The 22,678-nt window shown below is 42.6% G+C and overlaps 1 protein-coding gene and 1 pseudogene across 1 annotated transcript in view; both read left to right on the forward strand.

Annotated features, from left to right (window-relative positions):
* Positions 1-22,415, forward strand: part of Mgat4d (MGAT4 family member D) — a 29,942-nt gene extending 7,527 nt beyond the window's left edge. Inside the window, exons 2-11 of the mRNA XM_021220638.2 lie at positions 1,758-1,913; positions 3,089-3,226; positions 5,375-5,508; positions 7,223-7,269; positions 9,522-9,623; positions 12,448-12,523; positions 14,030-14,144; positions 14,885-15,015; positions 16,109-16,216; positions 22,243-22,415. Coding sequence (XP_021076297.1) covers positions 1,758-1,913; positions 3,089-3,226; positions 5,375-5,508; positions 7,223-7,269; positions 9,522-9,623; positions 12,448-12,523; positions 14,030-14,144; positions 14,885-15,015; positions 16,109-16,216; positions 22,243-22,257 — 1,022 coding nt within the window. The 3' untranslated portion in view covers positions 22,258-22,415. The remainder of the gene's footprint in view (positions 1-1,757; positions 1,914-3,088; positions 3,227-5,374; positions 5,509-7,222; positions 7,270-9,521; positions 9,624-12,447; positions 12,524-14,029; positions 14,145-14,884; positions 15,016-16,108; positions 16,217-22,242) is intronic.
* LOC110337627 lies at positions 124-624 on the forward strand (annotated as a pseudogene).
* Positions 22,416-22,678: the final 263 nt, after the last annotated feature.

Raw genomic sequence — 22,678 nt, forward strand, 5'->3', positions numbered from 1 at the left:
TGATGTGTTAGTGTTGAGAACTGTATAGAATGATGGCTTACATGTGATACCGGGTTCCCAAGTTGGATCCTGGCAGCTCAGTTCTTCTACAGCTCTCTCTGTTTCTCGTTCGCCCCTGGAAACATGGCCTCTGATGTGACTGTCTCTGATGGTGTGTCATCAAGGTGTTCAATGACACGGAAGTTCGAAAGTGTTCAACACCAGAAGAAGTGAAGAAACACGAGAAGACACACTGCTCCTTTGCCTGAGTGAGGACAAGAACATCTTCCTAGAGGAGGGCAAGGAGACTCTGGAAGGAGATGTGGGACAGACTGTGGATGACCCCAACACCACTTTTGTCAAGATGTTGCCAGACAAAGACTGCCGCTATGTGCACTATGATGCAACCTATGAGACCAAGGAGAGCAAGAAGGAGGACCTACTGTTCATCGTCTGGGCCCCTGAGAGCACACCCCTTAAGAGCAAAATGATCTGTGCCAGCTCCAAGGACGCCATCAAGAAGAAGCTGACAGGAATCAAGCATGAATTACAAGCCAACTGCTACGAGGAGGTCAAGGACCCCTGCACCCTGGCAGAGAAGTTGGTGGCAGCACAGTCATTTCTCTGAAGGGCAAGCCTGTGTAAGCCATGTTCAGCCCCCTGCCTGAAGCATCTAGCAGCTCCAGACCTGCCCTTGGGTAGTGAATGTGCCCCTTTCCAGTCAGACTGGAGGGGCTGGGGGGGGAATCCCAGCAAGGGGAGGGCAATCCTTTCACCCCAGTTGTCAAACATCCCTCTGGACCCCCGGACAGGCCTTCTCCCTCCATCCCCAACACTCCTGGCCTTCCCAAACTGCTTTTGATCTTCTGACTCCTCTTGGGTTGAAGCAGACCAAGTTTGGTTCCAGGCACCCAGTCTGGAGGGAGCTGTATTCTTTTAACTACGCCTCTACTCCCCACTCCTCCCCATCCCATGCTACCAACTTCTAACCACAGCAGGACTCTGGGCTTGTCTGTTTAGTTCTGCGTGTAAATGAAATGTGGAAATGACCGTCCCTGCACTGGCTGGTTGATCTTCCCTTTCCTTTGATCTTGGCCACTCATGGAAGCAGGACCAGTAAGGAACCTTCAATTAAAAAAAAAAACAAACAAACCAATAAAAAGGCTAATTAACAGTGTGAAAAACAAGATAATGGATTTCCATGAGAACTTCTTCTTTAGCTTTCCTGGTGACTCTGAATGCCTTTCAAACTTATCCTCTCTTACTCTAAGACACTGTCTTCAGCTGATGACCCGCGTGTGTCACCCACACTTACAATACCCCAGAGGGACAGGTACAAAGAGGAAGGAAGATTCTTGGTCTGACCCATGTCTTTAAGTACAGGGTCTAGAAAAACCTCATGCCTGTTCATGTTGACTCTCCACCATGATGACATGAATCTGTACCTGACGTGTAGAATGATCGGAGAAAAAGAAACCATTATAAGGATACTTCAGCCTCCAGGTTCTGACCTGGTTTGATGATTGCTGTTGCTGTGATAAAGCACTCCAGGCAAAAGCGACTTAGATGAGGACAGGTTCTACTTCAGTTTTGGGTCAATTAATGGAAAAAAGTGCCATATGTGTACAACCCCATATATAATGGTGAATATATACAGTGTCATACACAGTGCCATATACGAAAACCCCACATGTAGTGCTGTAGACAGCACCTTTGTTGTCCAAAACCTTCATTTACCTGCTACATGCATAAACTATATATTTCTGTTTCCTTTGCAGATAATCAACTAATGAACTGCAGAAACCACGTTTTGGAGTTTAAGGAAATTATGCTCCGTTTAAAAAACAAAAGTGAAAATCATCACCAAAATCTAATCCAAGTCTTGTATCAAATGAAGCATAAAGCTGCCCACACAAGAGCATCAGGAAACTCCCGTGCGTGCTCCTCTTGTCTCTGTGAATGCTCATCCATTTTACATACACTTGGAGGTTTAGACTTAGTGCATCTGACTCTAGGTCACTTCCCCCCAATAAACAACCCGACTAACACTGGCTGTTTCATTTCGAGACATCCAGAGCTCAGGCAAGTCACATGGATGATACCATGTCTACCATGATACTGATTTCCCCATCCTGTCTCCAAGTCTACCCCCATGCATGATCAATTCAACAGAAGCAGCCAGAAGCCCTGGCGTCATCTCTCTCTCACCCCTCCCCTCATACCTCCTGTCAGTCATGTCTCATGCATCTGAGAGCCATCCATCTTCTCCATCACCGTCCCCTCGGCACTGGAACCTTTAGTATGGGTCCCCACTTTGATTACATTTTGCAAGACTGCCGAAGGAATTACTCAGGGATGGTGTGAATAGAGTTGCTGAATGCTGGAATTTTTAAAAGTTACACATTTTGATGAAGGGAGAGCCAATCAAAGTAGCAGAGGTGCCAACTACAGCATTTTTTATCCATGCTCCTCCATCTGGGTCTGTGCTCCTCCATCTGGGTCCGTGCTCCTCCATCTGGGTCTGTGCTCCTCCATCTGGGTCNTGCTCCTCCATCTGGGTCTGTGCTCCTCCATCTGGGTCCGTGCTCCTCCATCTGGGTCTGTGCTCCTCCATCTGGGTCTGTGCTCCTCCATCTGGGTCTGTGCTCCTCCATCTGGGTCTGTGCTCCTCCATCTGGGACTGGCAGTTCCACTGGCTTCTTGTATAGCTCACAATGCTGGGCTTAAAAAGCAATGCTCATCAATAACCATTGGGCTATACCATAAAGAATTATAACAACAATTTGTATATATTTCCTTGAACAGTAGGTCTATCGATAGATTTACTATCCCATACTTTTTTTAAAAAGTTGTATTGGGGCTGGAGAGATGGCTCAGTAGTTCAGAGAACTTCTTATCCTCCCAGAGAACCAGAGTTCTGTTTCCAACACCCACCTCAGGAGCTGTGACTGCGGCAGGGGACCTTGCAGGTCCTCGCACACGTGTGCGTGCTAGGGCGAGCACCCCTACTGCTGCCTTACAAATCACATTGTTTTAAATCAAAGATTGCATCTCTGCCAGAGAAGTGGCATTGCTGTGAACTCAGGGGTCTTCCTCTTGTCTCTTCCAGTTGAGAAGAAGGGGAACATACTGAGTCAACACGAAACACTTCCTAACCAATTTGAAATCTTAAAGTACTTCCTTCCTCATCTAAGGACAGCAGGGAAGCTTTACCCAGCTATAGCCACCAGCAAAGGGAGAGCAGGCGGTAAGCACAGTCAGAGCTGCAACACTGCACACAGAATGATGGGTGTCACTGTGAGATGTGTGTGTGTCATTGTGTGTGTCATTTTATGTGCATATCATTGTGTCTGTGTGTGCCATTGTGTGTGTTATGTATGTGTGTCATTGTTTATATCATTGCATATATGTCATTGTATGCATGTCATCTTGTGTGCATTGCTGTATGTGTGTGTATATGTGTCATCATATATGTGTGTCATTGTGCATGTCTCTGTATGTGTGTGTCATTGTATGTGCATGCATGAGTTTATCACCTCTCTCTGGTCATATTTTCTCTCACTACCCACCCCACCCACCCCACGCCTCACTGGCCCCCACCTTTCACTTCCTCCAAGAAAGATTTCATGGTCTAGTTTTTAAGTTTGAAATTGAAAGATGCTGCTATGCAGACTTCCAGACATCGGGTGCAAATTTTGGAGAAAATAATCCATTTAGTGACTTGGATTCAAGTTCAATTTCATGACAAATGCTTGGAAAATTAGTTGACATATGTCCAGTACACACCGAGCATCTGCTAAGTATATGGAAAATTGTTTTCTGTTGCTTGAATAACCTTGATGCTACCTGGCAATCTTTCTGTTTTTTTTTTTTCACATTCTCATGACCAATATCAGCAATTTTTTTGTAGAGAAAAGGGTTAGGGATATTTATTTATTTATAATTTTGGTCTTCTCGTTTTTAGACAGTGTCTCTCTATGTAACCCAGGCTGACCTTGAACTCATAATGTTTTTTGCTTCTTCCCTTGAGCACTGGGGTTATAGCCTAGTATCACTACTCCATGTAGAAGAAGGGGCATTTGAGCTAAGCCTTGAAGTGTGAGTTCAGGCTTCTCATAATAGTCCAAAACATGGCACAGCAATTAGAAGCAGAGGCATTGGGCCAGATCTCAGAATGTCTGACTTTTCCCAAATCTTGTTTGTCCAGTGAGTGGGCAGCCCATGGTCAGACTCCTGGGCTGCCTGATCCTACATAGAGCTTTGCTGGAACAGGTCCATGCTCATGTATACCTGCCCTTTCACTACAGTGGCAGAGCGGGGTTTTGCTGTGACAGAAACAGCATGGCACAACAGCTAAAGTCTGTACTGTATGACAGAAGAGGTTTGCCAGCGCCTGGATGAGGCAGCTCCTTGGGAATAAGCATGTATCACATGCCTCTGACACACAGCCCAGGCCCACAGTGTGAGATGGTGGGGCCATGGAACTCCATTTGACATCTACTAAATTCCTACTGTGTTCCCCAACCTAAACTCTTGTTTTCATTGTTCTGCTTAGTCCCTAGAACCCAGGGCAGCAAGGTAATTACTACCTACCCTGTCTTACCCCACCCATGAAACTGAGGCTGAGCGAGAACAAAGGGATCTTTAGAGCTCACATTGTAAATATCTCTATCAGAATCCCCTTCAGAACATTCTGAATGCAGTGCATGCGTGTGTGCGTGTGTGTGCGTGCGTGCGTGCGTGCGTGTGTGTGTGTGTGTGTGTGTGTGTGTGTATGAAAACTATAGTTTACAGGAGATGTTGAAAGACAACAGGAAAAAATATATAGAAACTATAAGATACTAGGCTATAGAATAAAGATAGCCTAAACTAAGTATAAACAGATATCAACAATGGAGAAACCAGAGCTCAGAAGTGTGGCACTCAGACACCAGAGCAACCAAGACTGCCCACGGAGGCTTAGTTCCTGTCTAGATCTCTTGGAGCCTGAAGTGACTTCATTCATGTTTTCCACAAAGACAATATTTCACGGTATCTTTTCTGCTTGGGCTCCAGTACCTCTTCAGAAAAAAAGGACAGGAGAGCCAGCCCTTGTGGGGCAATGTGTACTGAGTTAGATGGGTAGAAGCTGTATTAACACATGGGAAATGTTTCATTTTATTTTCTCTACAACAAAACATGAGAACACTGGAGTTAGTGCACTTATTCACGACCCACTGCAAGTGACAGGAAATGAAAACCAGGCAGAAAGTAACGCTGTGCAGCATCTTTTGTAGTGCAGCTCCGAATGCTCTTCTTGACGGGGAAGAGACCAGCTCACTCATGGGTAAGTGTGAGCCCCTGGTCAACACTTGTTTACCGATGGCTTGTTCCACATCTGTGCCCCTGTCTCCAGTTTCGTTTGCACTGGGAATCTCCACCATTAACAGAAGGAACCACACCTACCTGAAGCAAACGCTGACCTCTGTTCTCTCCAGAATGACTCCCGAGGAAGAGGAGGACTCTGTGGTGATCGTCTCTGTCGCCGATGTACGTATGGAAAGAGTGCTTCCCCATTCCTCTCTAACCTCCAAAATCCCCTTAGCAGCAGCAACTATCCCATTAGGAGTATTTCTTCACTTAAAGCAAACAATCCACATTTACCTTTAAGGGAGTCTAGGTTACAATATTTAGTACTTGCTGTTCTGTAAACATGATCTTATGGGAGAGGCATCAGATTGTTAAAACTGAACTGTACTTAGCATACGATGCTTGCATTTGGTAAGATTAAAAAAAATTATAAAATTTCATTATAAAATCAATTAACTTAATTGTAACAATACGTTTTAAATAGATTATTAAAACGATTACTGATAAAATCTGCCAAGCTCAGTGAAAAGTTGCTGTGTGAATCATTAAGAACCAGTAAATACCACGAACTGAAGGCTCCTAGGCCTGCGGGGCTACAGAGAATCCCTCCAGACATTATGTGTCATCTGCACACCATCTCTGCGAAGCATGTCTCACTATCCTGAGTTTATGTATTTTTAAAGCACCTGCCTCCTTTTTGTTATTTAAAACAAGTTTTACATTTAAATATATTTTGACCAAATTCTTTCCCTCCACCAAGTCCTTCCAGGTCCTTTCCCCTCCCCTACCTACCCTACTTTAAGGTTTTTTCTACAAAAACTCAATACAACAAACTCCCCCAGAACTGAAAAAACCAATTAAACACCACCACCATCACCACCCTCCACACACACACACACACACACACACACACACACACACACACACACAATCTGTGTAGTCTATTATACATTGGTCAATATACTACTCCTCCTGAATATGTGGACTGTCCTGGAATGGTTGATGTACCCAGTGTCACTCAATTGGAGAAAACTGATTTTCCCTCTGCCAGCAGGTATAAGTGACAGTTCAGTTGTTGACCTTTACTGTATAAAGGTATATAACGATAAGATAAAACGTATCACATCAAATTTGAAGGAAAAAAGCTCCAAAGAAGGCTCAAGAATCATAAGCCCATGTGTTCCCACACTCAAGACCCCATAGAAACATGCCATATATACACAGAGGACCTGGTATAGACCTGGGTCAGACCTATCCCCAACCCATAATGGTAACCACTCTCCCGTTTTGAAAATTTGAGTAAAACTATAAAGAATTATGCCTTAATGCCATAGACTTGGGGGCAGGGGAGTGGACAACATGTATCACATTTCAAAATTCGATTTCCGGGAACTTGTCCTTAGTGTATCTTAAGTCTGAACACAGTGGCAGTGTGGGACCACACGAGCTAGTCAAGAGCACAGACTGTACCCGTGTGGTTATCCTCCAAATAACCTGCCCAGGAGCTTGGCTGGGCCCCACTCCATCTGTGAGATTGGGGTGATCCTGCTCTGTACACCACAGGACATTTGAGGCTGATAGACACTAATGTGCTGTCCATGGCTGTGCTCAGAGCGATGCCTGGCTCAGAACAAGTGCTGGGCACATAGTCACTCTGAGAGGTTTCATTTTAGATGTCTGTAGTTGGGGATATAATTTAAGTGTGATTGATGTAGTAACGTTCATACTTACACATGGAAACTATGTAGTATTTTCTGTACACAAATAAGTTTTTAACATAAGTGTGTATTAAGCCATGGTGGCATTTCACACATAAATTCCCTGGAGCAAAAGAATTACACTAATAAAGCCACGAGGCACCCTGAGTTTCAGCAATTTCTCTTCTTCCTTTTAGACTGATGAAAGTTATTTAAAATCTGTTGTTCGCATGGTTAAAACCAAGTAAGTACTTTCTGATAAATTTCAACATCTCAGCCACTCCCGAGTTTTACATTCTGCTTTTTCCTGTCCAAATGTATTACTATTTACTTATCATATTCTCTTTAGTGAATCTGAGGCATGGAGATGAGCCTGTGGCCTTTCTAATCTGTGATAAAGTATAGCACAGCAAGTTTACAGACTGCTTATTAGAATTTGTATTTTCTTGCTATATCTGATTCCATCTGCAGATAGGAAGAAGGCAGAGATGAGCTGATCTAAAGGTAAAAGTGGACATGCTGGGGCGGATGAGATCAGAAGGCTCATGCCTGCCATAGAATCCACTGGGAAGGCACAGAGGTCCAAAGGGCAGCATGTAAGCCTTTTGGAACTTCAAGTGTATTTGGAGCATAGATATCTGAGGTTAAGTAGGGAGGCAAAATTTGCAATTTCCTTTTGACCAGGGCCACAAGCTTCAGCACCGAGCTGAGTCTAGCTAACAGGAATGTATCCAGCAACAATGTATTATGTTTTGGTTTACCCTACTTATTAGTTGAAGTGGATAAGGACAAAAAGAGTGTGGAGACTTCACAAGTTAGAAAAAAAAGAAAGTATCCGATGTATAAGGACACTTGGGATTTGCTACATAGTTGCAGAGATAAAGTAACTGGGAGCTACAAAGATGGTTCAGCTGGTGAAAGCAAAGCAAACCACTTAAGTGTCTTGTAAATCTGATGACCAGAGTTCAAATCCCACAATAATAATAATAATAATAATAATAATAATAATAATAATAATAATAATAATAATAAAGCCAGTGGCCCCGCAGCCCATCTGTAATCCAGTGTATGGGAGGCAGAGATGGAATCCCTGAGCAAGCTGACTGGCCAGACTGGCTGAGTTGGTGAGCGCTCTAAGATTACATGGGAGATCCCACCTCAATAACAAAGTAGAGAGAGACCAAGGATGACACCTAAACTCAATCCCTGGCCAACACAGGAACATGAATAGATACATTTATATACACATATAAAATCAGTGGCTTCAGAAATTGCTATATTTTGTGGCTGAAAATGAAGACTAAGGAAAGCATGTGAGGGCTGGAGAGGCAGCCCAGCTGTTAGGGCAAGGCTCACAACCAAAACTGTAAGAAAAGTGTGTAGAAAAATGTGACCACGCAGAATTGCAAAAAACTAAATCTCTCTCCATCAGTAAGAGGGATTATATCGTCAAATGGGAAGTTATTTGGCCTTATGTGCCTTTGGATTGGGGAGATGTTGTCTGCAGTTTAAACTTCAGAGTTTCTGCTGTCCAAGCTTGTCTATGAGAGTGGATACTTAAATTCCGTGTGACTTTTATTTGCCTCTACTTAGTTCCTATATATGCCTTTAAGTTATATAATTTCATTTTAAAATTAGATACTCTGTTACTTATTTTTAGTCCTTGCTGAGCTTAACCCCCCCACACACATTCTTTTCACCTATACAAGTAGTTTTACTTTCTGAGGAAATATTAGATTTATTTCGTTTAAATTTTACACCAGAAGATGGGTGTAGCAGCAGACTATATAATCCTAACACTTTAGAGACAGAGACAGGAGTTCCAGCCATAGTCCAGGGGGATGTAGAGGCAAGTCTGGCCACATCTAGCTAGCCATTTAGTTGCCCTCAGAAACTGTGCTGTTGTTGAGTGGAGCTCTTTGTAAAGATCCACTAAGAAAGTGATCTGAGGCCGCAGTTTTCTTGTAGCTACTTTCTTACTGTAACTGTTCTTTCTCTTCTCCTGGCTGTCAAAGGATGCCTCTGGTTGTGACCTTAAGAAAACTCATAGTATCTATAACCCTGTGGGAAATTGACTTGATATTTTTGCATCCTGATTTTTTTATTTTTTTATTATTTATTTTCCTGTGTTCATGCATGCCACAGTTTGTGTATGGAGACAACTTTGTAATAACTGGTTCTCTCTTCCACATCAATGTGGGTCCCAGAGATGGAACTTGGGTCACTGGGCTTGTGGGACAAGGGTCTTTACCCGCTGAGACATCTTGCTGGCCCATATATTTTAGTTTTTAAATATGTCTTTCATTAGTCTATAAATACTTGGGTTAGCAAATAGTACTTTAATGTTATTGGTATTAGATCACAACCTGTGGGGTAGTCCAAATCAATATGTTATATGACATGCATGAAGAAGATATTTTAAGTATTGGCATTAGTTTGGTATGTTAAGGAATTCAACTCTATTGGTATTCAACCTTCATTTACTTGTATTTATAGATTCAGAAAGCAAGTGCAGTCCGGCGTCTTGGAGGTCATTTCAATACCCACCCTTTTTTATCCTCAAACATTACTGGACAAGAAAATGAAGGACTCAGAAAAGTAAGTCAAAGAATGGGATCTGAAAGAGAGACTATCCCGAGGATGTCCTGGAACAGGCATCTGGGAAATGACCAAACTTCAGCATGGGGACGTGGGGAGCCAGGTCGTGCTGGCCTGCTAGGGTTGTCTGTGCATCCCCATCTGAGTCCAGTTCAATGACATTTAGTTGGTAGCATGAAATTAACCATGGTATCATCCCATGAAAATAAGCAAAAGATCCGTGAGGAACCCCCTCCCTCCCCATTCTGAATTAGCAAGTAGACACCTGCCAGCACGCTGCTAACGATGTTTTGCTCCTGCTCATAGACAGCAATGAGCAGAAACACAGTCGAGGTGGGGGGGAAGCCTGGGGTTTGAATTCATTGCTCCTAGAAGTTACTCCCAGCTTTTCTCCGTATTAGTCATTTTAGACAAGTAAATTGGCCTTTTCCCCTTAATTTCCTCAACTTTGCCAATACAGTCAGTGAAATGCTGTAAATGCATATGTTTCGTAGACAAACCAGGTCATTTGGAAGCTGTGAGAATAAAACCTGACAGTATTTATGAAAGACTGTTAAAAAGTTGAAGCCTTTATATGCAGGCAAATGTTTATATATTTCTGGTAATAAGTGTGATATTTTGGGAATGTATTCAGTTGATTTCTCAAAAATAAATAATAATAAAGAGTAAGGCTTGCCAGAAATTTCACCCCTGAGAACCTTTTATACGCTCATATCGCGTGCGGTGTGTTTAAATCTCAAGCTACATCAGGGTTTTGTTTGTCCCTAAGCGAGTGTCTCACTCTGTGCTCTGGAAGTTTCCGAGACATTTGCTTTTCTGCAGCTTTTCTTTCTCAGTCCTCTGCCTTGAAATTCTACACCACAATTCCTAGGCCCTTCCCATGGTCATAGTTGGCCCAGGCCTGCTCTGGCTCGGATTTCTGCTCAGTCGGACTTCTCTTAGACCCAGAAGACTCTGTGCTTCACATGAGACCAAGGCCAAAGCTTCCCAAATGTCACAGGGTACCCGTCCTACTGTGGTCGGTCTCCAGCACCCCGACCCCTAACCCCTGGCCCAGCCCTCCCTGCTCTGTAGCTGAGGTGGCTAGCTCCTCCACACTGCAGGCCTGGGCACTGTCTTTCAGCTACAAATGGTACTCTGGCCCTTTCTGCTCCGCTCTTTCCATCTTGTGTACAATGATCTTCATTGTCAACATCTTTACCAGACAATTGATCTATCTGCTCTAACTTTCCCAATTCTGTTTGTATTTTCCTAATAGTCTGTGAGACCCCAGGGCAAGAACTGACTTGTGTCCTGTTCTGTTCTCCAGGACATGGCCTAGTGTCCTGTTTGCTGATAAATCACAATAAGATTTCTGTATACTTCCATGTGATCAAGAAAGGATATTTAGTTTGCTGTTTGTTGTGGTGGTAAAACATTGACCAAAAGCAGCTGAGAGGAGGAAAGGATTTACTTAGCATAAAGTTCCACATCATAGACCATCACTGAAGGAAGTCAAAGCAGGAACTCAAAGCAGGAGTTTGAAGCAGTAACCAATGGAGAAGTACTTCTTCCTGGCTCCATCCCCACTTGTTCAACTACTTTCCTTATACAGCCTAGAACCACTGGTCCGAGGATGGCACTACCCATAGTGGACTGGGCTCTCCAGCACCAATCATTAACCAAGAAAATGTACCTACCTTTGCCTATAGGCCAATCTGATGGAGACAATCTCTCTTTCTAAGTGAGTTCAGTTTTTGTCAAGTTAAACAGACCAGCATAAATCGTTGGTACAGCTTATATCCACTAGAAATGGCAGAAAGTCATGAAGCCAGCACAGTGGTTTGACACAGCTTCCACACAGCCAAGCTGAATGCTATACTCAACTGTCTTTCTGTCTCTCACTTTTAGGTTTTTGTCTCTGTGTGTCGCATTCTTGGGAAGTTTCTGTATCATGATTCATTTTGTCTTTCCTGAGAAAATTATTCCTGAATCTTTTTAGGAATGTCCCAAACTTACTGTCACCTTCTGTCTCTAGGGAAATAACTTTACCTGGCCCGATTTGGAAGTCTTATTTATACCCTGGAGACAGTGATAAGCACAGATAAGTGCAAAGCTAGGAGCTTCTAAATGAGGTCACAACTCCAGGAATCTTCATGGGGTATCCTCCAGCCCTAAGCAAACGTAGACAGTATAATCAGAACAGGGTAAACCTAGAGAGAGTTGACAAGCTCCAGCTGGTCAGAAGAACTCTTAACAGATTCAAGGCCTCTTTTCACAATATGCCCAGAGCTCTCTTAAAATGTAGTTTAAAGATAGAGGACATCAAAGGTATAGAACTCAGTTCATAAAATAGATTGACTAAAATAACTTTTCCTATTGAATAACATAGATAATGAAATGACATAAAAAGGAATTAGGTATTAGTATTTGCTTTTCATAAAGGACTGGTTCAGATATTTTCTGTTTGACTGGAGCACTTTAAAACTGCAAATACTGCCAGCTTAAANGTAGGCTGTCATATTTGCATTGGCAGAGACATTCTTTAGATTCTTTGAACTGGAGTTATGGGGCCGATAATAAAAATGNAATCTGTTCTATTTGTACTAAGTAAAAATTTAGCTAGAACGCAAAATACATAGTCTGTGCTTGTTCTAGTTTAGCAGAGGCAGGTACTGCCCACTCAATGAAGATGAGAAGCTCTTTAGTATAATTTTAATATAGATATATTTACTTTTATTTACTTTTTGTATTGTTCTATCTGAAAATGTAAGCTATTTAATTACTGAACTATGCCTGTAAGTTAATCTGCTAGAATGAACATTAACAGATTGCATTCTTTTAGTTGGCAGGTAAAACAAGTATTGGACTTTTGTATCCTGATGCTGTATGCCCAGCCCAAGGCCACGTATTATTTACAGGTGAAAACTTGATGTGCATGTGCTTTAAACAAAAGCACCCCCTTTCTGTCCTTTCTTAGTTTGCTTTCACCCTGAGTTGCTCCGCCTTAGTCTGTAGCCAAGCAAATGGAATATATTTATAAAATCAATGTGCCCAAAGGAAGTTTAAGGTGGAGTATATATTTGTCTTCTTGCTGTGTTTACTGTAACAGAGAAAATTAAAGTTAACGGGCACAAGCTGTAAAGAAAATTAAAGCTACTGAGAGGAATTAGAAATCACCCTGTGTTCATGCCTGAACCCACAGGCTCACAAACAGAAGCCCTTATTACAATCTTGCTGTGGAACTACCCAGATGTCGACCACACCCTTCCTCTCACTCTGTGAGTGGCACAGTTCTATGCTCCCTTTGTACAGTGCAGAAATGAGCCCATCCTGGGTATGCATCTCCTTCCCATCACTTCCGATTGCCAAACAACAGTGACTCGGGTCCCATAATAAGCATGTGCCTCACTACAAAGAAATGTCTGCACTTGTGCTGCTTTCGGAATTACCAGTGAAGGGCTAGGAAAAAGCTAGAGAAAGGCTGAAAGCCAGTTCTTCCCTAAGATGGCAAGAAAAACAAATCCTTTTGCTCCATAGTCAGTGGTGAAGTAAAGGAACACCAGGTGCAGCCCGAGTGCCTTCTGTTCCGGAACAACAGCTCCGTTTTGTGCCCTCCTGATGCAGGACACTGCTTAGTTTAAGGATCTCATGTCATGTGTGTGAAATCAAGAAAGAGCTCTCATGTTCCTTCGTTTCCTGGGAAGTCTCCTTTTAAGGACCCCAGCACCCTCCTTCTCATCACTGAAGTGTGAATGGGAGGTGAGCTCAATCCTTCGCTCTCTCAGCCAAGGAACATGGTAGCTACAGACAGAAATACTGCAGCATTATCTAATGGTAGCTACAGACAGAAATACTGCAACATTATCTTGGGCACAGAGCAAGTTTATTTGTCATCCTCTTGATGTTTGTGCTTCTGCTCTAAGTTACCATGTCCTAGTCCTTAGATGTGTGGTATCAAGAACTTTGGGGTGTGGCTTAGTCCTGAGGACAGAGTCAGACCCCAAGTCCACTAGCACAGGCACCCGGGACTCCCCAGGGTCCAGAATCACTAGAACCAATCAGCTTTACTGTTGTGTGTAAGCCAGTCTGGGAATCCTGTTATAAAACCAGAATGGACTATGATCATCTCAAATTAGATGCTGAAATGTTGATGAGAATTAAAATGGATTCACAAGGGTCTCAAAGAGACTTAAGTAAAAGGTCAGCCTTTAGAAGAGAAAGAAGAAAGGGTTTCATTAATCTCATAACTAGAGAATGAAATTTGACTAACTGTAAATAGCCTTAGTGAATTAAACTAAAGATTATCATCTCATCCAAGACATTGTCAGTGGATTCTAATGAAAATACTGTTTGTCTTTGAGATAAAATTTAATGGTATCATTTGGAGGTATTAATGATCTTTTTAATTTGGCTTTTTTCTCTAGCTAGAAGATGATATCGTAGCAAAAAAGATGTATTTTACAAAAATGAAAGACTTTGTAAATAGTCTCACTTCAAAAAATTGGTTTTTTATTGAGTTTTCAGTCCTTGGATTTATAGGTAAGCCATAGTCTGTCATGGAGATCACACTGGCTCAAGCTCTCCTTTCCCCTTTCATTATTTAGTCATGTATTTATGTATTCATTTATTTTCTTACTAAGACAGGCTCTTGTTATGTAGCTCAGGTTGACCACAAACTCTTGTCCAGGGTGAACCTCCAAACACTAATCCTTCTGCCTCATTCCCAGACGCTAGGGTTACAGGTGCATGCCACCATCCTCCGCTTAGAGTCAAGGTTTGTTTTCCTGTCTGTCTATCTGCCTGTCTGGGTTAACATATTTTGATCACTTTTTTCTAGTAGACACCATAAATAAGCAAATTAACACATATTATAAGATAAAATTGGGCGCTACGAGTATGCACCTGTTCAGTGACAAGGATGTAAGTATCCCTTTTATGGTCAGGAATGCTGATGGGACAGGATCCAGCCTGAGTTGGTCAGTGCGTGCTCAGCACACGCTAGACTGCATGCCCAGTCTCAATACCTCAACCAACAAACTGGCCAACTCTCAGGGAATTGGGGTTCCAAGGGAAGTGTTTCAGGACCAGGGTACTTGAGTATCTAATCTCCAATATGTCCAAGTTGCTACTCTTAATTTCCTATAACATTTGAGTTCTCACGGTGTTACACTTCACTGCTAAATGCGAGGACAGCCCTGCTCTCAGAATACCTGCTCCTCTGAATGTGACAGACAACACTCATGCCATCTGCCCACTCATGAGTCTGCTTTCATCCACAGGAAAACTCTTTCGATCGAAGGACCTCACTAACTTTGTGCATTTTTTCCTGATGTTCTACGAAACAAAGCCCATAGATATACTTCTAGATGACATCTTCCTGCTTCGGGTGTGCAGCCAGGGAGAGCCTGTTGTGAGTGTCCCTGGTGGGGGTGTGCAGCTTTGGGGAGCCTGTTGTGAGTGTCCCTGGTGGGGGTGTGCAGCCGGGGAGAGCCTGTTGTGGATGCTTGACTTAGTTAGGGTTTTACTGCTGTGAACAGACACCATGACCAAGGCAACTCTTATAAGGACATTTAATTGGGACTGGCTTACAGGTTCGGAGGTTCAGTCCATTATCATCAAGGCAGGAGCATGGCAGCATCTAGGCAGGCATGGTATAGGAGGAGCTGAGAGTTCTACATTTTATTCCAAAGGCAAACAGGAGAAGACTGTCTTGGCAGCTAGGATGTGGGTATTAAAGACTACACCAATAGTGACACACCCATGCCAACAAGGCTATACCTCCTAATAGTGCCATTCCCTGGGCCAAGTTTACACAGACCGCCACAGTACCTGTACAGAAACAGCAGACAGGCTAAGAAAACATCCTGTCATACATTCACTGCAATATGTTACCAAAAATCAATAATCTGGTGAACACAGCAGAATGTTAAACTTCTGTGTCCTAAATTTTGCTGACATTTCATAATATTCAATGAAATGAGGATCCAGTATTATGCTGGGAAAAGTCAGGACACAGAGATGAAACAAAACAAAAACCCAGCCCCTAAAACAACAGCAAAAAGAATAGAGGTAAACAAACAAAAATAATAAGACATAAATCTAAACATTTCAATATTTCCATTAAGCATAAATTGTCAAAATGCACTGAAACAGATTATCAGAATAGATTTTTTTTTAAAAAAAAAGTTACATTTTTTTTTTTCTGTCCAAAATGTTGGGTGCAGATTAAAAGTCATAGATGGGAAAAGACAGACCAGGCATAGTTGGTAGCGCCCCCACAGTTTCTATAACGGACTCCAGAGCAACAGAAAACAGTTTGGGGAGCACTGCTCCAGATATTCAGGTGTCCCGGATGATTCCCCAGAACTGAATGTTTTATGCCAAATTTTAAATATTAGTACAGAACCTTAGGACAAAACAAATCTAAAAAGATCCTATGGACAGTAAGTGTGGTAGAAAGTGGTACTGGGGCCCTGTGAAGATGCACACTTTCCTTTCCTCAGAGGAGATGTTTGCAGCGAAAGAAGGGATTTCGAATTCAGTACAGACCATCTCTGTTCCAGCATGTGGGCACTCAGTCATCATTTCCAGGACGAGAACAGCACCTCAAGGTAAGATTCTGAAATGGAACTTGGGTAACATACCCTCAGTGAACTTAGAAACCTTTAGAAGAGAGGAAGAAGCATGAGGCACACTAGGACCCTGTCATAGGTGACCCTTCTCTGTTATGGAGTTTATAGATGTACCAACCACCTTCTAAGAACCTGTCATCTACTGCAGTAAAAAGAATTTGGTGTACATAAATTTATTCTTTTTAGCTGCGTGGGCCAATAAGGCTTAGAAAGTGTTTGGGGGGGGGAATACAGCAGCTGTCACTATTTCAGTCTAAAAATCAAGACTATTGGAAGACCATTTCAGAACTGGAAAGACCTTGTAAATGTAACTGGAATTTTTAAGTCACTATTGGTTAGGTCAAAAAAAATCAGCATCATTTAGTGTTTAGTCATTCTTAATTTTATGTCAACTATGGGAACAGTGTTATTGTCTCTGTGACAGAATGCCCGAGACAGTCAACTTAACATGCAGGACAGATGTGTTTCAGGTCCCAGTTCCAGAAGGCTCAGCCCTCTTCCTTTGTGTTTGTGATAGTGCAATGCATCATGATGTAAACACAGGACAGAGAATCTGAGCATACAAAGGGGTGGAGTCACAAGCCCCCCCCCCCCCCCAGGAACCCAAATTCCTCCCCTTGGGTTCCATTTTTTAAAGGCTTCACCACTCTAGCAGTGGCGGAAAAGCTTCATACCCGTGCCTACAGGGGATGCTTACCCAAACCACAGTGACATGGTGAAGAAGAAACAGCTCGGGCTTTGTCCCTGTGACTGCAGGGTGGTTATATGACCCTGGGACGGCCCACACTCCTCTTAGTTTATCTTACTTCTATAAAACCAGGATTGTTTTTTTTTTGGGGGGGGGGAGGGNGGGAGACAGGGTTTCTCTGTATAGCCCTGGCTGTCCTGGAACTCACTTTGTAGACCAGGCTGGCCTCGAACTCAGAAATCCGCCTGCCTCTGCCTCCCGAGTGCTGGGATTAAAGGTGTGCGCCACCACGCCCGGCTTAAAACCAGGGATTTAAATCATCCAGAAGGCTGCTTCTACCACTGAAACACCACTGGCACCATCACACAACAACAACAAAAATGATTGCATGGGTTTTTTTGTCAACCAAAATGGAAGTGCACACATCTATCTGGCCATTTTTCAAGCCTTCCCTTCCCTCCCCTCCCTCTTGCACTTCGTCCCACTTAACTGTGTGCTTCACCCATGGCAGGGATGACGTGGTGTAGGCTCTGTCAATGTTGGGTGCCAGTTGTCAGGGAAGGTACAATCTAAGAAAAAGATCAGACAAAGAATATCCTGAAACAACCAGAACTATCTGCTGGGAATCTGTATGCGTACTGTAACGACACCATCATATACACAAGTCAATGCAGCAGATACACAGAAGAAAATCTGTCTCTGAGATCTCATTGCTGGGGTAATGGCACTCCCCCCCCTTACGTTACATATTTTGCCTGGCTTATTGGTTTAATTGTGTTTGGTCCTGAGAGTGGCACCATTTGGAGGTGTGGCCCTTTTGGAGTAGGTGTGTCCTTGATGGAGGAAGCTTACCTCTGTGGGGGTGGCTTTAGGACACTCCTCCTAGCTGCCTGGAAGCCAGTCTTCTCCTGTATGTCTTTGGGTCAAGAAGAACTCTTGGCTCTTCCAGCACAGTGCCTGCCTGGATGTGCCATGCTCCTACCTTGATGATAATGAACTGAACCTCTGAACCTGTAAGCCAGCCCAATTAAATGTTGCCCTTTATAAGAGTTATCTTGGTCAAGGTGTCTGTTTACAGCAGTAAAACCCTAAATAAGACAAAAGTTGGTACCAGGGACTAGAGTATTGCCATGATAGGCCTGACTATATTTTTGTGGATTTGGGGGATTTAGGATTTGGAAAGCCATAAAATGCTCTGAGTGGGACTGAATGGGCGATTCTAGTAGGAATATGGAAGACATTGGTGATGAGAGTAATTTGAACTCTGAAGGCTGTTCTTAAGATATTTTGGTGAAGAATGTTGCTACTCTCTGGCCTTGTCTTGCGAGTCTGCCTGAGGCTAAGGTAAAGAGACTTATGTTAATTGCATTGACAAAGGAAGTCTCAAAAAAGCCCAGCAGAGACTCTGTCCTCTGGTTTGCTCTCACGAAGAACATTTTCATCAAGCATAGCAAGTTTAGAAAGGAAAAATACAAAATATATGGTTCAAAGAGTGAAGAGGCACCAGGAAGAGAAATGAAGCTAAATCCTGTGTTGTCATGAGCCAACAAGTAGATGCTAAAAACTAGCAGGTGATCTTCATGAGATGGGTCCACCTTGGATTAAAATCTATGACCGATTTGCTCTAATAGGCAAAACCCAGGAGAAATTCATTTTAGGAAAGATTCCTGCATTTATATGCTTTTTCTTTTACTATATATAACAACCACTAGGTGTTAGCCCACCCTTTTGATCAGATCTCTGTAGAACAATGATGATGTGCTGTCGTGTAGTGATGCTGTGTAAAGAAATAGATGATTGCTTAATCCTTAATGATGATCCTATAAGAATTCCTAAAATTATAGTAATTATTAAGCTCTTTTATGATATTGTTATTAAATCCTTTCTGATGTCAAAACTGCAATGAGAATTCTGCCAGTCTTTAGTATCCCGAGTTGATTGCTTCTGAGAGAGCAAGCAGACACCTACCACTCAGAGCATATCCCAAGAGGTTGTAAAGCCACTAACCAAAGGTCATAAAAGGGAACTAACTATAGGTGCTAGAACAGAAGATAAAATATTGGCTGAGTTTATCTATACAAAACTTCACTAATAACTTAGTTATGGTTTTTAACTCTCTATGAACCTGCAGAGTTGGTGACAGATGATAAATGTTTAACCCAATAAGTACTCCTAATGGGTATGCATGTAAACATTCTCTGTTGTAAACTTCTTTTTTTTTTTTAAGATTTATTTATTATATGTAAGTATACTGTAGCTGTCTTCAGACACTCCAGAAGAGGGCATCAAATTTTGTTACAGATGGTTGTGAGACACCATGTGGTTGCTGGGATTTGAACTCAGGACCTTCGGAAGAGCAGTCAGTGTTCTTAACCACTGAGCCATCTCACCAACCCCTGTTGTAAACTTCTTATTCAATTTATGATTTGAATTTATGTGTAAACTTGTGGTGAACTTTTTACCAAGTGACCACATATTCTGAAAGATATGTAAGTGCTGAGGACAAAGAAAGGAGACAGAACTAAGGAGGGCTTTGAACTGAACACAACTTAGAAGTGAAAACATTGGGAGTAAGAACACTGTGACATCAGAGCAGGAGGACAGAGCAAGATTAGCAGGAGAACGTAGAGTGGAATAACTTAGAAACTATAAGGCAACTTAAAAAGTTAATCTGCAGAATGCAGAGGGAAAGAGGAAAAAGAAGAAGCTGCAGAGAGAGCAGAAGGAGTGGGCAGGCTTCTCCTTGCCATGGGACAGACAGGTCTTTTAATAGCAAGGTAGGCTTAATCTTACTAAAGAGAACAAAGCTTTTCACAGTCTTGGGTTTAATTCACTTAGCAATAAAAGGGTAGAAGCCTTTTCTTTCTCTATGCAATAAAGACTGGAGCTCATTGTTCATCCAGAACGAGTGAGTTCTTTCTGCACTGGCACTTGGTCTTTTGTTCCATATACATATGTGAGTACGGATGTATGTGTGTAAGTATATAATTATGAGATAGCATGAAAACTTGGCCCAGATTGCTCAACTGGAGATGTATGAATGCATGTGCATGAATCTGTACATGAATTTATGTAAGTTTATCTATATTTGCTTGTGCAAAAGTTCTTCCTTCTATGGTTGTGCCTCTCTTCTCCTGGTTCAACAGAAGTTTATTTCTCCAACCCTCCCCTTAGCCTGACCAGTGAGAGGCATCTGGACAAGAGGGAGGAGGCTCTAGGGATTAATCCTTGACTTAATCCCCTGCTGTTTTAAGATGAGGTGCTAAGTGCCAGAGGCTGCAGTTTCTGGCCTCAAAAGGGACTCAAGCAGGTCAGCTACAGTAGCAAAGTGACTTAGACTTAGATAGGTAAGCATTTTATTATTATACAGCAACCCTAGGTATCTTGTAAGACCAAGTCTTACCCCCACCTACGTTCTTCCCCCTCTGAGGCCTCAAGAAGAACCAAGAACAAGAAAGAGCAGCTGGGGCTGGCCCCTCCACTGTGTTCAAAGATAGTAAATGAAGGTTAGTAACTGGTGACCTCCCAGATAACTTGTGCATTTGTGATTGTATAAGGCATTATTATTACCTGGTTGTTGTATTCGTTGGACTTTTGATCTGGAATGAACTACAGTCCGGGAATCAGGGTGGGGGCACATATGCAGATCTTGAGGCTGAAAGATACAGGCTTTTAATCTGGATCTTGAGGAATAGTGGCCATGAAAAGGTTAGGCCCAGGAAAAGTGGCACATACCTTTAATTCCAGGGGACAGTGGCAGGCAGATAGATCTCCGAGTTCAAAGTTAGTCAACAGAGCAAGTTCCAGGACAGCCAAGTTTAGGCAATGAATGAAATCGTTAAAAACAAAAAGTTGGTGAAGACGTAATTGAACAAGAGGGCCATATTTCAGCCTCAGCCAGCAGTGTTCCAGAGATAGCCGAGGTTGTACCTCGTGCTGCAGCTGGGTTGGTTATGTGTAAGAATCACCCAGGTGGTACTGGATTTGAAGGCATGAAGGGGTCATGGAGAGCAGCTGAGGCTTGGCACTGTGAGAAGCCATGGAAGGCCATTGGTGAAGGTACAGCCTCAGTTGCAGTTGACAGCCAAGACTGAAGGGGTCATGAAAAGAAGTTATGGCTTGGCACCATGAAGACAGCCAGCCTATGAGAGGCTATTGGTGAAGCAACCCCCCCCCTCCAGCACACTGGAGATGCCAGTGTACCATGGGATGACCACTAAGAACAGCCCAACAGTGGAGTGGGTCAACCTGAGCTTAGAGTGCTACAGAGGGCAGAGCTGCAGAAGTGACCCAAGTCCTTTAGAGGCCAGAAGATCATGTGTGAATCCTAGACACTGCAACAAGAAGCTGTAACATTGAAATTGCCTTGGAGACCCCAAGATGTTAGAGATGCCATGGGAGTGGGATACACCTACCAAGGAAAGTGCTGACAGGGAGTGGAATCAGCCAAAGAGAAAGAAGCTTGCTGCGGTCAACAAAGATGAAAGAGTTGGAGATCTGGAGGGAGCTTTGACATCAGACCTGAAGATGCAGAGTTTGGAGTTTGCCCAGATGGTTTTTGGTCTTGCTTTGGTCCAGTATTTCCTCACCATGACGTTTTTAAATGGTAATGTATATCCTGTGATGTTGGAAGTCTGTGATAGGCTTTTGGATTTTGATTTTATAGGGGATGGTTAAGTGATTGGATGAATCTCAGAAGAGACTTTGAACTTTGGACTGTTAACCCTGTTGAGACTGCTATAGACTGTGGGGATCTTTAAATATGTACTAAATTTATGCTATATTTAGGTATGGCCCCCATAGACTCAAGTGTTTGAATAAGCCTATGGAGGTCAGGGAGTAGAATGTGTGTTTTGAATATGTTTGATCCAAGGAGTGGCACTGTTAGGAGGTGTGGCCTTGTTGGAGGAAGTGTGTCACTATGAAAGTGGTTTTTGAGACCCTCTTCCTAGCTGCCTGGCTCCTCCAGCATCATGCCTGCCTGCGTGCTGTCATGCTTCCTGCCATGATGATAATGGACTAAACTTCTGAACCTATAAGCCAGTCAAAATTAGATGTTGTCCTTTGTAAGAGCTGCCTTGGTCATGGTGTCCCTTCACAGCAATGAAACCCTAAGACCTGGTAAGATATTTAATCTACTCTTGTTTAGTTCATGACTGATTAAAATGAATGGATATATAATATCTTATAATTAGGTATCATAAGTTTGGCATTTTTATCTTATGTTTCAAAGAATATATAATAGACATAAGTAAACATTTAGCCCTCTACTAAGTAAGTGTGGTTATATTAATTTTTTATTTTACATTTCTAACAGGATATTTATTACTAGGATTTTTCTAAATTTTACAACTTCTTTAAAAATTACCAGACTCATTTTTGGGAAAAAGGCACAGCAAATATCAAATTTTCTCGAATAATACTGAAGAAGAGACTACACTATTTATTTTTTAAATTAAGCCTTCAGTAATAAAGTGAGTATTCAAATTTGATCTGCCTGCACTATTATCAGGGGGTGTTTCTCTCACATTGTAGAAAGATCTTGCGTCTTATTTGGGTTTAAATTTGTTATTAGAGTTCCCTTAGTGCTTATTACTTAAGTGTTCTAAGACTTTTGTATGAAGTAAGTTCCCAAATCCCATTGGGTGTGATGCTTAGCATAAGACTTTTACATTTGAGCCGGGCGTGGTGGCGCACGCCTTTAATCCCAGCACTTGGGAGGCAGAGGCAGGCGGATTTCTGAGTTCGAGGCC

This window comes from Mus pahari, chromosome 20 (genome assembly GCF_900095145.1).
Source record: "Mus pahari chromosome 20, PAHARI_EIJ_v1.1, whole genome shotgun sequence".
Taxonomy (NCBI): Eukaryota; Metazoa; Chordata; class Mammalia; order Rodentia; family Muridae; genus Mus; species Mus pahari.